The 15,557-nt window shown below is 37.1% G+C and overlaps 1 protein-coding gene across 2 annotated transcripts in view; it reads left to right on the top strand.

Moving 5' to 3' along the window:
* Positions 1-15,557, top strand: part of dntt (deoxynucleotidyltransferase, terminal) — a 132,348-nt gene that overhangs the window by 30,352 nt on the left and 86,439 nt on the right. For both annotated transcript variants that reach the window (XM_051918090.1, XM_051918091.1), the window contains 3 exons: positions 1,147-1,218; positions 1,308-1,431; positions 6,072-6,204. In XM_051918090.1, the coding sequence (XP_051774050.1) occupies positions 1,147-1,218; positions 1,308-1,431; positions 6,072-6,204 (329 nt within the window). The remainder of the gene's footprint in view (positions 1-1,146; positions 1,219-1,307; positions 1,432-6,071; positions 6,205-15,557) is intronic.

Here is a 15,557-nt window from a genome sequence, read left to right as displayed (position 1 = left end):
AGTTTTGTATTTGGTATATTTTATTTATGCTCATTTAAATGTAAAAATGTTAATGGTTAAAATCTTTATATACTTTTTTTGTTAAATAATTACATATATTACAATATATAATATTAATAATACTCATTTTTTACACACACACACACACACATATATATATATATATAATATTTACTTCATATTCAGGATTTATAAATATATATTGAGATTTCAGAGCATTATTTCCTGTTTGGTCCATATATAATACAAAATTATAATATAATTTATACAAATCTTATTTGCATAGAAAACCATTAATTTAAATTGAAATAATATTTCACAATATTACTGTTTTACTGTGTTTTTGATCAAATAAACAATAAAAACAATAAAAATGTAATTTTATTCCAAACTTTTGACTATATATATATATATATATATATAATAACTTTATACTCAGGATTTATCGACTATGTTCAGATTTTATTTAATTATGTACTATTTGGCTCTATATGTATATAATAATTACATATATTTTTGAGGTGTGTTTGTCTGTAGAGTCTGTTTTTGAGTTTGACAGCTGAAGTCTGGAGAATACAAGGAAGAGCTTGTAATATTATGCTGTTTTAAAAATTAAAGACAATTAGCTTTAAATTTTTGAGTGACGTGACAAAGATGTTGCAGGGTTACTACAGGGTCAGCGTGTACAGCAGTAACACATCAAATTAAAACTCTCTTCATAAAACATCTAGTGTTTGATGATAATGAATTGTGTGCAGTTTAAGTTGACTCTCATTAATAGGAAGTGCATTTGATTGGAAAGTCAGTCATTACCGTACACATTTACAGTGATAAATGTGATTCCAACACACTCAGAATGTGATTAATACACTGGTTCTGCTTCCTGCAGGCAGAGAGACTGTAAGACAGTAAATAAAGCATCTTTACAACAGCGCGAGAGCTATGGGAGACAACGCAACAAGCATTTCATTAGACTTATTAAGCTGCAATTAACCAGGACGGGGTGTGTGTGTGTGCGCACATGTTATTTACAGTTACCGTGTTTAATCATAGCAGCTCATAAACATGTTGAGCTGGATTTAACTGTTTGTGCATGACAGCGGCACAAAACAAACTGCGCATCTGTCGTCGTCTTTATCTTCGCAGGATATCTTTGAATGCGGATCATCCTCCAGAGTTGAAGAGATACTGAATGACGAGAAGTATCGAACTATGAAGGTAAAGTAAATCTCTTTAGGACTTCAGAGCTTAGCAGGTGTATAAGTAAGTGTGTGTGTTTATGTGTGTCTGGTAACGTTGTGGCTCAGTTATTCAGCAGTGTGTTCGGGGTTGGACCCAAAACCGCAGAGAGCTGGTACTATAGAGGACTCCGGACGTTTGAACAGGTTCTGACTGAACCCAGCATCAGACTGAACCGCATGCAGACCGCAGGTAAACCAAGATTTTAAAAGACATGTCAGGGAGTTCAGACTTAAAGGGATAGTTCACCCAAAAATGAAAATTAAATCATGATTTACTCACCCTTACACCAAACATCTACTTTCAGATAAGTTATATTTAAAAATATCTTGGCTCTTCTAAGGTTTATAATGGTAGTGAAGTGTTTTGAAGCCCCCCAAAAAAGCATCCATCCATCATAAAAAAATAATCCATATGGCTTCAGGGGGTTAATAAAGGCCTTCTGAAGTGAAGCGATGGGTTGTTGTAAGAAAAATATCCATATTTAAAACATTTTTTAAGTACAATAACTAGCTTCTAGTTATTATAAAAGTTTTAAATATGGCTATTTTTCTGTAGCTGTGAATGCTGCATTATGTTCACTTAATGTGACATAAATACTACTTACAAGCCTATCATGGTACTGAATGATTACCATATTGATATACCAAAGAAACAAAGAATACCATAGTACAGGGGTTCCCAAACACATTCCTGGAGACCCCCCAACACTGCATGTTTTCCATGTCTCCTTAATCAAACACGCCTGATTCAGATCATCAGCTCATTATTTGAAACTCCAAGACCTGAAATGGGTGTGTCAGACAAAGGCGACATGCAAAATGTGCAGTGCTGGGGAGGCTCCAGGAAAGTGTTTGGGAACCCCTGCCATAGTACATGTCCAATAAAAAAATTATATGTTATCGCAACAGTATATGTCCAAAAATGTGTTTTTATCATGGGACAATGTCCAAAAAACCTTTATAATGCAATTCTACTTGGTGGGAAAAAATTTGTGCAAAATTTGAGTGATTTTTAAATCAACACCATGTTGAAAAATAGCTTTTTAATAGCTAATAACACATACTCTAGGTACTTGGCTTTGCAAAAACATTTTAAAATGCTTGTATGATGCAAACTTTATGTCTCACGGGGTTGTAAACATGGGACAAATCATCTAATATGTCAAAATAAAAGTTTTACTGGTAACACTTTACAATAAAGCTTCATTTGTTAACATTAGTTACTGTGAACTAACAATGAAAATTACATCTAAAATATTTATTTGTCTTAGTTAATGTTAATTTAGACATTTACTAATTACTTATTAATATATACGGAGCCCTTAAAGGGACATAAATATGCGTTCGCTTGCAAACCTTTTGAGTTCTTTGCGAGCGAACGCAAAGTTTCTAGTTGAACGCAAAACATTTTTGAGAGAACACAAAACTTTGACTTATTATTTTTCCTCCCATCTCATGTTTTTTCCACCATGTCCCTTAAGCTGCTGTAAAAATCTAAAGTTGTATCTGTTAATATTATTAAATAGACCTGAGCTAACATGAACTAACAGTGAATGAAGAGTTGCATTTTTACAACTAACATTACCAAAGGTTAATAAATACTGTAACAGATGTATTGCTCATTGTTAATGTTAGTTAATGCATTAACTAATGTTAACTGATGGGACCTTATTATAAAGTGTTACTGTTTTACGCGTAATATGTGTATGTTATTCACTATTTGTATTTTTAAAGCTTTTTTAATTGCCTACACACCATTGTTTTCATTTATTAAAAGTTTTTCATTATTTTAAACAGTACTTTTATAATCATTTCATATATTTAAATAAGTTAAACCGACATCAACATTGAGAGCAAATGTTTAAAATGCTACATGCATAAAAAAATATAATTAATACTTAATAAAAATACTTTAAAAAATCGCAGTACATATTGAATCGGCAGAAAAATATCATTGTAATATAGAATTCCCAGTTACTTCCAGGAATACAATGTCTTTACTATCCACATAAGTATTCACCAGAGTCGAGTATGTGTCCAAAACAATATAGGGTGAATTCAGGTTAATTGGGACACTTTATGCCTTTAATTGGGACACTTTCAGATGACTGGGGAAAAGGTGTCCCAGTTAACCATCTCTGTTTTGTTTTGTTTTGTTTTTACTGCAGGTACTGGAGTTTGAATTGATTTAAGCCAGACCTCCCTCTCTTTCACTCTCAGAATAAAAACACAGTGTAGACTTGATAAATGTTCCTGCCAAACCACAGTCATCATTTGCTGGTCATTTTTATGCAGCCGGCGGCGTCTGACTATGTGTGTCTGGGACCGAGGGCTTCTGTGCTGCTGAAATCAGTCTGTTTACTGCATGTTCTCTGCTTCAGTTTTCACGTACGTCCTCCGCGGCGCTGTCATGTCTGGGAGTGTTGTACTCCTAAACCTCTTGGAATATAAATATGCTCATCGATGAGTCTGGTTCCATGTGGAGCATCACATACTGTATTAAAACCTTCCCGGGAGCCGGAAGGACATGGTAAAATGTGACAGTTTTGGTGGTTATACATTCAGAGCTCATCAATCAGGCTGGGAAAAGGCCAGCCGTGTTCCCGCTGTCATCTCATTTATGAATTATGATATGATTTTATTGTTACCTTTTAAAGCGATTACCTTATCTGACCCGTTTTACGGCCTCGAGTCTTAATGTGGATTTATGATGGAGGGTTGTGTTGTTAATTACTGATTGTTTAGAAAAATCTACTGTAAGAGGAAAGTTTAATGAGGCAGAGATTGTTTCCCAACTCACATCTCTACTATTTTTCAGTCGTCAGGCCTCGTAATTTTCCGCCGCTGTTACTGCTGTCTTCAGGCGCTCATTTACGACCTGCTGATCTATAAACAACACGCCGGCTTCAAACAATTATGCAGATTTCGTTTGGGAGATTTCCAGTCGGGTGGGAGGCAGTTCAGACGCTCTCTTGTTGGAAAAGGTCTTGGTGTTGGTAGTGATTTCTCTGGCTGTGTGCTTGTGATGGCTCTATTTTGAAGTTCTAACTAATACAAAACATAAAAGATGAAAACAACTTCAGTGAAAGTCTTAAAATAAGTGCTTTATCTATGTATACAGTAGCATTGTGCAACAGGCTCCACTCATGAAGCCTCGTAATTAAATTATTAAAATGGCACAATATAAAAAGTTTGTTATAGTTTTATTCAGCAAGGAGGGTGTATTAAATTGATCAAAAGTTTTTATAATGTAACAAAAGATTTCTATTTCTTATAAATGCTGTTCTTTTGAAACTTTTATTCATCAAAGAACGCTGAAAAAAAAAAAGTATCACAGTTTCCACAAAAATATGACTGTTTTCAACACTGATAATAATCAGAAATGCTTCTTGAGCATCAAATCATCATATTAGAATGATTTCTGAAGGATCATGTGACACTGAAGACTGGAGTAATGATGCTGAAAATTCAGCTTTGATCACAGGAATAAATTACAGTTTACTACATATTCACATTGAAAACTGCTATATTAAATTGTAATAATATTTCACAATTTTATTACTGTATTTTTGATCAAATAAATGCAGCCTTGGTGAGCAGAAGAGACTTCTTTCAATAACATCTAACCAACTTCAGACTTTTGAGCAGAAGCATAGTCCATAAGTATAAATATATTTTAACTTTCTTGCAAAGTACTCAGATATAAACAAATATATAACTATTTTGAGAATGTGGAAATTCCTGTTTGTTAACAGCGACTCTGACTGATGGATCTGTCGCCGTGATTTTTGGTGATGTACGTTTTACATTTACTTTTATGCATTTGGCAGATGCTTTTAGTCAAAGCGCACTCAAGTCTCACTCAAAGTGCTTTATCATTAAAAATCATTTTCTTTATGGAAGAATTTTTTACTTGTGGAATCCGCCGTTTGTGCTCTATTAAGTGTGACAGCAGCACAGGGAAGGAGTTTACAATATTAGAAAGTAAAAAAAGCCAAGATTAAAACCAGGAAGATTTAATCTATATTGGTCTTTAACAGGCTTTTGGACACGTACATACCAGAGTATATACATATTTAGATTTTATGCATGTGCCATGCTGTTCTTCAAGGTAAATACTAATAGTCAATGCATGTTTCATATATTTACCATATATTTAATTTTGTAAGTGAAAGGAGGTTAACAGCATTGGGACGTGTGCAGGATCTAAAGAGGCAGTGAGGTCTGTAATTAATGGTTCTCACACAAACCACTAGTGTGAGACATTTGTGGAACAAATAGAGAATGTGCTAATAAACACTTGATAGTGAAACTGTTAGATTGTGTTTTGGCGAGAGGTTCAGCACTGAAGCTGCATTATTAAATCACTTTTAATGGTGTGTAACCGTCCTAGAACAGCATGAAAGTGCAGGAGTCACATTTGTAGACAGTACTGAACTTCAAGGAACTCTAATCTGAGAATTATTACACATAATTAACAGTAAAGTTGCTAAGTCAACCATCACTATTACTTCTTCTCATAATTAGTGTTAGTGATGCTATGAAACCTCTAAACTCTACACAAAAATATTTAGGCCTAAATGTAAGATTTAAGTGTTTGAATTACATGACTGGTTTGTGTTATTTCACATGATCTTGATAATTAGTTAATTCTGAACACTGCCACATACCCAATTATAAAAGCATAAAAATAGCATTTTAGCATCATGGTGGAGAGTTTTCACAGATAAACACCTCTCACATTTTCTTCGGACTTTGTAAACGTCTGGTTTGTGCAACACTTGTTGGGTGTTAGTCATTCAATCTTTTATTCATCCGCTCTTGTCGCAGGGTTCTTGTTCTATGAGGACATCAGTAAGCCGGTGAGCAGGACAGAGGCCAGCGCACTGAAGATTATAGTGGAGGAAGCTGTTATCTGTGTCAACCCGCACGCCACTGTCAACGTTGCAGGAGGATTCCGCAGGTAAACCCTGGTTCTTTTGACGAAAAGTCAATATTAGTGGTTTGTGCCTGTTTATGTCAGTTCAGTGGTGTGTGATTGTGTTTATTTTTATGGAAACAACATTTTTGTCATGACAACTCTCAGAGTGTTTGGCATGGTAATGGATAGGACAATGTTAATATGCTTAGTCTTGGCGGAATAAATCTGCTATGCTGCTGTTGTTGCTGCTGTAGTTATTGCTGCTGCTGTAGTTATTGCTGCTGCTGCTGCTGTTATTGCTGCTGCTGTAGTTATTGCTGCTCCTGCTGTTATTGCTGCTGCTGCTGTTGGTCATGGCTGCTGCTGCTGTTTTTGCTGCTGCTGCTGTTGGTTATGGCTGCTGCTGCTGTTATTGCTGCTGCTGTTATTTCTGCTCCTGCTGTTTTTGCTGCTGCTGTTGGTTATTGCTGCTGCTGCTGTTATTGCTTCTCCTGCTGTTTTTGCTGCTGCTGTTATTTCTGCTCCTGCTGTTTTTGCTGCTGCTGTTGGTTATTGCTGCTGCAGATCTATACAGGTGGAGCTGGGGAAGGTGGAGGGTTTCTGAAAGCGCGCTGCAACTGTTACAGCAAAAGTTGACAGAGTATTTGAAGGTTGAGCAGTGGCTACTGATAGAGCAGGAATCAATCAGCTGTGCCCTATAGAGAATGATGTGATTGTGAGCAGGTTGAGTTAAGGACCTAGCAGTCTGCGCCATCTAGAGTTTCATGACAGAACTTTGTATTTCCCAAAGGAAAATGTATTGCTCAGACGTTGCCCTTTAATAAGCTCAGGTGATGCAATGTGGTTGTGTTTAAGATTATGAAATATCCCAAAAATCCCTTAAATTTACACTGCTGGAGTGTTCTGAGTCTGGCTCTCTGTATCTCTGTCATGCAAGGCAACTGCTTAGCAACTATTCAGAACAGCTTAGCAACTGCCTAGTAACCACCTATTGCACATATGGCCTAAATAACATTCAAACCTCAAGATACTTAAAACTTTCAGAATAATCAAGCCCTCATTCAAACTTTGTCTCTTCAATCTGTCTGCGAGCTGCACGCTTGTGGATTAATACCACAGGATTCCCTTCAGAATAAACTGCATATCACATTTCCACCATGTAAATGTAAAAAGGTGTTTGTTGTACCTTGAGGGTCTACTCTGTGAGCTTGTCTATGAGAAAATATGACCAAAAGGTTACAAATCTTAATAACATTCTCCAGACAGAAAATGCCAAACGTCCTTACACAATCATACAGTGTTTGCCGTGCATGAATGGCTTTCTGATCAAGAACAGGGTGTTTTCATCCTCTCTGTCTGGTCTGTAGTGTTTTGTTTGGTGCAGTTGTAAAGTTTCTTTTTTATAGCTGGTGTTTATTTGAATTATTCAGAGGTGAGTTGTCTGTAAGGACAGAGAGACTCTTGAATCTGTTGTTTTTGCCACTGTTGGTCCTTCAGACTCGTCGTTGGTGATGAGAATTATGGGAAGAGAGGCACTCAACTACTTTAAAACCTCAACATGTCACTCTTGAAATCAGATTTATGATGACCAATCAAGTCCGCTTTCAAAGTTTGTCTTGATGAACTGCATGCTATATAATGAACTACAGGGCCTAAAATTAACACTCGCCAAGCGCCAAATGTGAGTGAAAATCTGTGTTGGTGAGTATATGAAACAGTGTCAATCTCCAGTTGGCTGGTAACATTTTTTCTCGCACACATCTGAAGCACGTGCCCAGAAATCCGCTTCTCAGACAGCGCACAAATACTGAATTGAGCTCTCTTTCACATCTTCTTGCATTTGAACAGACATATTCAAACAAAATTATCATCAAAATGCCTGTCTTTACAAGTACCCTCGTAAACATAGTCAGTTATGTCAGTAACGTAAACAGTTGAGAAAGAAAATGCATGTGTAACAGTATATTGGATCCGTGCAGCTCTTAAAGTGACAGCAGCCTAATAAACCTGTTGCTGTCTGTGTTTTTAATTTAAATCAAACAACAAAAGACAATAAAAAAAATGATGGAATAATTTTTGTAATTTTAATAAGGATTAATCTAGATGTTTCTTGGCTGGTTAAAAAAAATATATGGCCAGTAAATTTTCTTAATTCAGTCATTGGCAGGTGTGGCATAAAGTTAGTTTTAGGCCCTTATATATACATACCCCTCACATTTTTGTAAATATTTTATTATATCTTTTCATGTGACAACACTGAAGAAATGACACTTTGCTACAATGTATAGTGGTAAGTGTACAGCTTGTATAACAGTGTAAATTTGCTGTCCCCTCAAAATAACTCAACACACAGCCATTAATGTCTAAACCGCTGGCCACAAAAGAGAGTACACCTCTGAGTAAAAATGTCCAAATTGGGCCAATTAGCCATTTTCTCTCCCAGGTGTCATGTGACTCGTTAGTGTTACAAGGTCTCAGGTGTGAATGAGGAGCAGGTGTGTTAAATTTGGTGTTATCGCTCTCACTCTCTCATACTGGTCACTGGAAGTTCAACATGGCACCTCATGGCAAAGAACTCTCTGAGGATCTGAAAAAAAGAATTGTTGCTCTACATAAATATGGCGTAGGCTATTAGAAGATTGCCAAGACCCTGAAACTGAGCTGCAGCACGGTGGCCAAGACCATACAGTGGTTTAACAGGACAGGTTACACTCAGAACAGGCCTCGCCATGGTCGACCAAAGAAGCTGAGTGCACGTGCTCAGCGTCATATCCAGAGGTTGTGTTTGGGAAATAGACGTATGAGTGCTGCCAGCATTGCTGCAGAGGTTGAAGGGGTGGGGGGTCAGCCTGTCAGTGCTCAGCCCATACGCCGCACACTGCATCAAATTGGTCTGCATGGCTGTCATCTCAGAAGGAAGCCTCTTCTAAAGATGACGCACAAGAAAGCCCGCAAACAGTTTGCTGAAGACAAGAAGACTAAGGACATGGGTTACTGGAACCATGTCCTGTGGTCTGATGAGACCAAGATAATCTTATATGGTTCAGATGGTGTTGAGCATGTGTGGCGGCAACCAGGTGAGGAGTACAGTAAATTTACACTGTTATACAAGCTGTACACTCACTACTTTACATTGTAGCAAAGTGTCACTTCTTCAAGATATAATAAAATATTTACAAAAATGTGAGGGGTGTACTCACTTCTGTGTGTGTATATGTATGTGTATATGTATGTGTATATATATATATATATATATAGTTTAAACTTTAGTTTGTTTTTTGTGCTTTATAAGGAAAGGTACCTTATAGATCTCTAGTAGTGTTGCATTATTTCTGGTGCATTTGATTTCACAGGCCATGTGTCTAAAGCTGCATAATGACAGTACTTTAAAGATTGATATTTTTAGAAAGTAATAATGTACTGAAAGTCTGATGAATAAGAATTCCAGCTGCTTTTATGTCTGTTTTGTTACGATATTGTGCCGTTGTTCCCAGATAACATGGTCCTGACACTCAGATAAGTGAGTTAAAGTGAAAACAGCGCTATCACTGTGCACCTTGTCAGTAAACTGGTGTATCTTGTCAGTAGTGGTTTATTTCAGGCTGGCTTTTTAAATCTTATTTGCTTTATAAATCGTGCCGATGTGTTCTTGGCGGATGAGAGATATTATTAGCTCAGGTGGAACAGATGTCACAACCGCACGTCTCCTACACAACAGATGACAGATGCTGCGCAAATAAAAACAAAAGCCTTTTTGAAGATGTGATGGTGTTTTATAGTAACTCGAGGAACAGGAGACGGTGAATCGCGTGTGTCGTGACATTTGGTGACATCACTGACTCTGTCACAAAGTGTTAATGAAGTTAGATGTCTTTAATCTGTTAGCTGGTGGTGTTTTATCGGCTTCACTGTAAAATCAGACACAAACTCAAATTGAAATGTGTGTTTGATTTATTATGTGAGCTTCACAGAGCCAACATATATAGTGCTAGTGTACAAACTTGCCTCAGGCTTCTTTCGAAACTAAGACCAAAATATCTGCAAGCAGACTCACTGCAGACCTCCAGCCTGTTCTGACTTTGGCTGTTTTATCTCTACTGATCAGACTTCAAGCAGACAATGAAATATCCCAAAAATCCCTCTGACTTACATTGATGGAGTATTCTGAGTCTGGCTGTCTATCTATGTACCGTATCGTCATTTGTGTGTGTATATATAAAGAGAGAGAACATTTATTATGCATTTATATATACAGTGGTGGCCAAAAGTGATGTTTATCTACAAAAAATAAGTATATATAAAGAATTAAATGCCCAGATTTTGTTGTTTGATAAAGCCATCACAATCCTTTGTGAAACTACTCTTTAAAATTGCACGTTAGCCACTGCATTCATCAGAAGCTGACATTTGACATTGACGGAGGGTGTAATTGAGCGAGTATGTTGAATTCAGCGAGGTTTTGACTATAGAGCTATTAGTCACGGGTGCTTTATGAGTTTTCCTCACATGACATTTCTCTATATCTCAGGATGACTAATGTGACTGAGCATCAGTGTAACGGGATTACGACAGGGAGAAAACATCATGTTTACCTCCAAACAGTCTTCTAAAACTTTACGGCTCAAAATGCAAATCTGCAGCTCTGTCGAGGCTAAGCTCTGTAGAAATCTGCTATTTGAACTCCGGCAAGCGCCACACGTTGGCCGTGACAGTTTTAGTGATGTCTGGATTTACCATAAGAATAGTTTCCGCTTTAACATGTACAGAGGATCAGGATATACACACTGTGACAGACTTCACAGTCTCCTCACACCAAGCGCAAATGCAGCAGGCCTGTGAGATGCAGTGGAGAAGTGATTCTGAAGAGATGTTTGTTCAACTCCAGGTGAAGCGGCATGAATCATTCATTAAAGGCCCACTGAACTGCCTTGAAACACGCAGCATTATTCAATGTGTTGATGGAATATCCACTGAAACAGGAAGACAGGGCGGGACATATCAAGCAGCTCCTCCCCTTTTTTAAAATGGCCAATAGCGTTTCGTTTATAGCACAGCTTGGCAAAGCCACGTTTGACAGCTGATGACAGCTACAGTCTAATAGATTCCCATTTTAGATTTAATATGAAACTGTTACTGAAGCAAAACAGTGATCATAATCGTGCTGAGGATGTGTAGTTTGAAAAGTGTGTAAGTTATGTTGGTGAATGGCACTGGTGTTATCTCTTGTACTCGTCAGTGCTGTTTCTAATGCCGAGTCTAACTGTTTCTCCTCCGTATCGCTTTAAAATATAGCATTCTGTGTAAAATTGAAATGAGTCCGATATGTTTTGTGGTCTGCACCGACTCGATCATAATTGAGTTATGACTTCATTTAACTAAAACAAGAGAACAAATGATCAAATTATTACAATGTGGCCACAATTTAGTAAAAAAAACGAATGTATTCCTAATTCATGGCCACAATATATATATATTCCTGCATGTCATGTGCGGGCCTCTGTAATAAAATACTTACAAAAAATATTTTACTTGTTTACCTGTGACCATGAACCAACATGCAAATGCATTGCTAAATTATTGACGTAAGCATATATCAAAAATATCAAATATCAAAGCATTTATTGTAAAGAAAGGTGCATGTGAATAAGCAATAAATGACAATAAAAAATCTAGTGTTGTGAATGGATAGAAACAGTTGCACTTTGTGGTTGTGAAACGTTAGTAGATAACAGTACTTAACATTCAGACATTTGTAAGTGACTTAGGGCCAGCGCAAACCCGCTTTGGGCGTTAAGAAACTACTGTCAGGATTTACTAAAGTGAGAAGTTAGCGCTGAAAAGGCGTGGACTGAGTTGTTTTTGTGGCTGACCTCATTGCGTATGCATTTGTAGGAGTTTCCTTTTCCAGACACAAAATTAATGGGAGGAGAGTATTTAAATGAACCATGCAAGGTGATTTACTAAGATTTGCGCTTCTGAGTTTACTGGTGTTTGCGCCTTTATTTATCGTCCCAAAAAAAGCATGTTTTTAACCAGACGCTAACTTGTAGATTGCGTTGGTCATTATGGAAATGTTCCAACTGCGTTGTCAGTAGATCATGCGCAGAACTTTCCACCCCCATTGGCGCATTTTTGGAATTGCGCTCTCACTCTAATTTTCCATGTTTAGTAAATCTGGCCCTTTAAGAGTTAGTTCACCCAGAAATGAAAATTGTCATCATTTACTCACCCTCACTTTGTTCAGAAGACTTTAATAGTTTTAAATAGTTTAATTCATATGGAATACTTTTATAATGTCTTTTAGTACTTTTTGAGGTGTTTTTTTTTTTTTTTTTTTGCAGGAAATATTGGTTGCGTGGACTTTTAATGGATGAGCAAAAGTCAAATCACATGTTTTTCTGTAGCGCTTTATACAAATCAAATTGTTTCAAAGCAGTTTCACATTAATGAACGGGAAAAAAACAGTGTTAATGTTTAAAGGGTTAATTCACCCAAAAATGTATTACTCACCCTCATGTCGTTCCAAACCCATAAGACCTTCGTTCATCTTCAGAACACAAATTAAGATATTTTTGGTAAAATCCGATGGCTCAGTGAGGCCTGCATCGCCAGCAAGTTAATTTCCTTTTTCAGTGCCCAGAAAGGTACTAAAGACGTATTTAAAACAATCCATGTGACTACAGTGGTTCAACCTTAAAGGGTTAGTTCACCCAAAAATGAAAATTATGTCATTTATTACTCACCCTCATGTCGTTCTACACCTGTAAGACCTTTGATCATCTTCAGAACACAAATTAAGATATTTTTGTTTTAATCCGATGGATCAGCGAGGCCTGCATTGCCAGCAATGGTACTTCCTCTCTCAAGATCCATAAAGGTACTAAAAACATATTTAAATCAGTTCATGTGAGTTCAGTGGTTCTTCCTTAATATTATAAAGCGACGAGAATATTTTTTTGTGCACCAAGAAAACAAAATAATGACTTTTTAACAATATCTAGTGATGGCCGATTTCAAAACACTGATTTCAGTGATTTCAGTAAATGAGGCTTCGTTACATCGTAAGTGTTTTGAAACTTCAGTAGTTCACGTGACTTTGGCAGTTTGATACGCAGTCCAAACCACTGATTCGAAACAAAAGATTCGTAAAGCTTCGAAGCTTCATGAAGCAGTGTTTTGAATTTGCCCATCACTAGATATTGTTGAATAAAGTCGTTATTTATTTATTTATTTATTTTTTTTTTTGGTGCACAAAAAGTATTCTCGTCGCTTCATAACATTAAGGTTGATCCACTGTAGTCACATGAACTGTTTTAAATATGTCTTTAGTAGCTTTATGGGCATTGAAAGAATTGTCTTGCTGTTAATAGAGGCCTCACTGAGCCATCGGATTTCATCAAAAATATCTTAATTTGTGTTCTGAAGATGAACGAAGATCTTACAGGTGTGGAACGACATCAGAGTGAGTGATGAATGACAGAAATTTCATTTTTTGGGTGACCTAACCCTTTAAAATCAAGAACTATAGATTTTTTTTCTTACCAAAATTAGTGCTGTCAAATCGATTAATCGCATCTATCATTAAAGGTTTGTAAATATATAATATGATATATAATACACACACACACACACACACACACACATATACAGTATGTACAGACTTTTATGTTATATGTGATAAATCGATTTTACAGCAGTAGAGAAAATATTAAAAATATCTTGTGGTTTGAAGATGAAAAAACTCTTTCGGTTTGGAACAACATGAGGGTGATTAAATGATTTTCATTTTTGGGTGGACTATCTCTTTAAAGTGTCCATATATGGTTTACTGTATATTCAGTTTAAGAAACACACTGTGTGAATGTGTATCTTATAGTAATGCTGTCTATTAAATACACTTGCAGCTTGTTTTTTTTTTTTTTTTTGTGAATCTTTTGTATGCTTTTGAAAAGGCCATTAATCAATTCTTTTGACATCACCTAATACAGCGTTTGATCTTAGATGAGATTAATGAGACAGACTGATGTCATCATTTGTCTTTGACTGATGGGCTGAATGTACAAATGTCCGTCGAACCTGTAAATCAGGAGGACTCATGGCAGAAAAGCTGCTGTGCTTTAACGTGACAGAGTTTGTTCCAGATGAGGCTGTGTGGTGGAGGCCACGTCTGTTTGAGCTGATTGGAGGTGAAGTGAACTTCTGCTGATAGTTTCGCCCTCTCAGCTGCCGTTGAAGCGGCCTGCCGTGTGCCGTCGGCTGAGTTGTGCCAGCGCAGCGAAACGCAGATGGGAGATTCTCAACGTGCCGGTTTCACTCTCGGCTAGAGAAAGATCCGGTGCGTTTCAGCACTGCTCATTAGAAATGAAAAGGGAAGCGAATAACTGAGGTGTGACGCCTCTCTGATCAATTACCCTGAGAAATGATTTTACTGTCCTCAGACTTCAGACTAATGTGTGCGATAATAACTGACAATATGACCATATATGATATCCCAATACTGCATTGAAATTGAATTTTTTACTCAGATCTAAAATTTGGGAAGAAATTGTGTTAGCTTTTGCTGAATCACCACTGCCTTTATGGGACATTATTATGGTTGCTATGTTGCTATGCTGTTGCTAGGGTGTTTTGAGAGATTACTACTGTATAGTGTTCCTAGGGTGCTATTGGAGATTACTATGGTGTTGCAATGTGGTTGCTAAGGCATTGCTAGGGTGTTATAGGAGATTACTATGATGTTGCTATGGTGTTGCTATGGCGTTTCTAGGGTGCTATTGGAGATTACTATGGTGTTGCTATGGTGTTGCCAGGGTGTTAAGGGAAATTACTAGGTGTTGCTATGCAGTTGCTCTGATGTTGTAGGAGATTACTATGGTGGTGTTATGCAGTTGCTAGGGTGTTATGGGAAATTACTATGGTGTTGCTAGGGTGTTATGGGAGCTTACTACTGTATGTTGTTCCTAGGGTGCTATTGGAGATTACTATGGTGTTGCTATGTGGTTGCTATGGTGTTGCTATGGCGTTCCTAGGGTGTTATGGGTGATTACTATGGTGTTGCTATGCAGTTGCTAGGCTGTTATGGGAGAGTTACTAGCTTTGCTAGGGTGTTATGGGAAATTACTATGGTGTTGCTAGGGTGTTATGAGAGCTTACTACTGTATGTTGTTCCTAGGGTGCTATTGGAGATTACTTTGGTGTTGCTATGTGGTTGCTATGGTGTTGCTATGGCGTTACCTGGATGTTATGGGATATTCTATGGTGTTGCTATGCAGTTGCTAGGCTGTAATAGGAGAATTACTATGGTGTTGCCAGGGTGTTAAGAGAAATTACTAGGTGTTGCTATGCAGTTGCTGTGATGTTGTGGGAGATTACTATGGTGTTGTTATGCAGTTGCT

The sequence above is a fragment of the Ctenopharyngodon idella genome, chromosome 13, assembly GCF_019924925.1.
Source record: "Ctenopharyngodon idella isolate HZGC_01 chromosome 13, HZGC01, whole genome shotgun sequence".
Lineage (NCBI taxonomy): Eukaryota > Metazoa > Chordata > Actinopteri > Cypriniformes > Xenocyprididae > Ctenopharyngodon > Ctenopharyngodon idella.
Note: the sequence above shows the minus strand (reverse complement) of the source record. Positions and strands in the feature narration are given on the sequence as shown.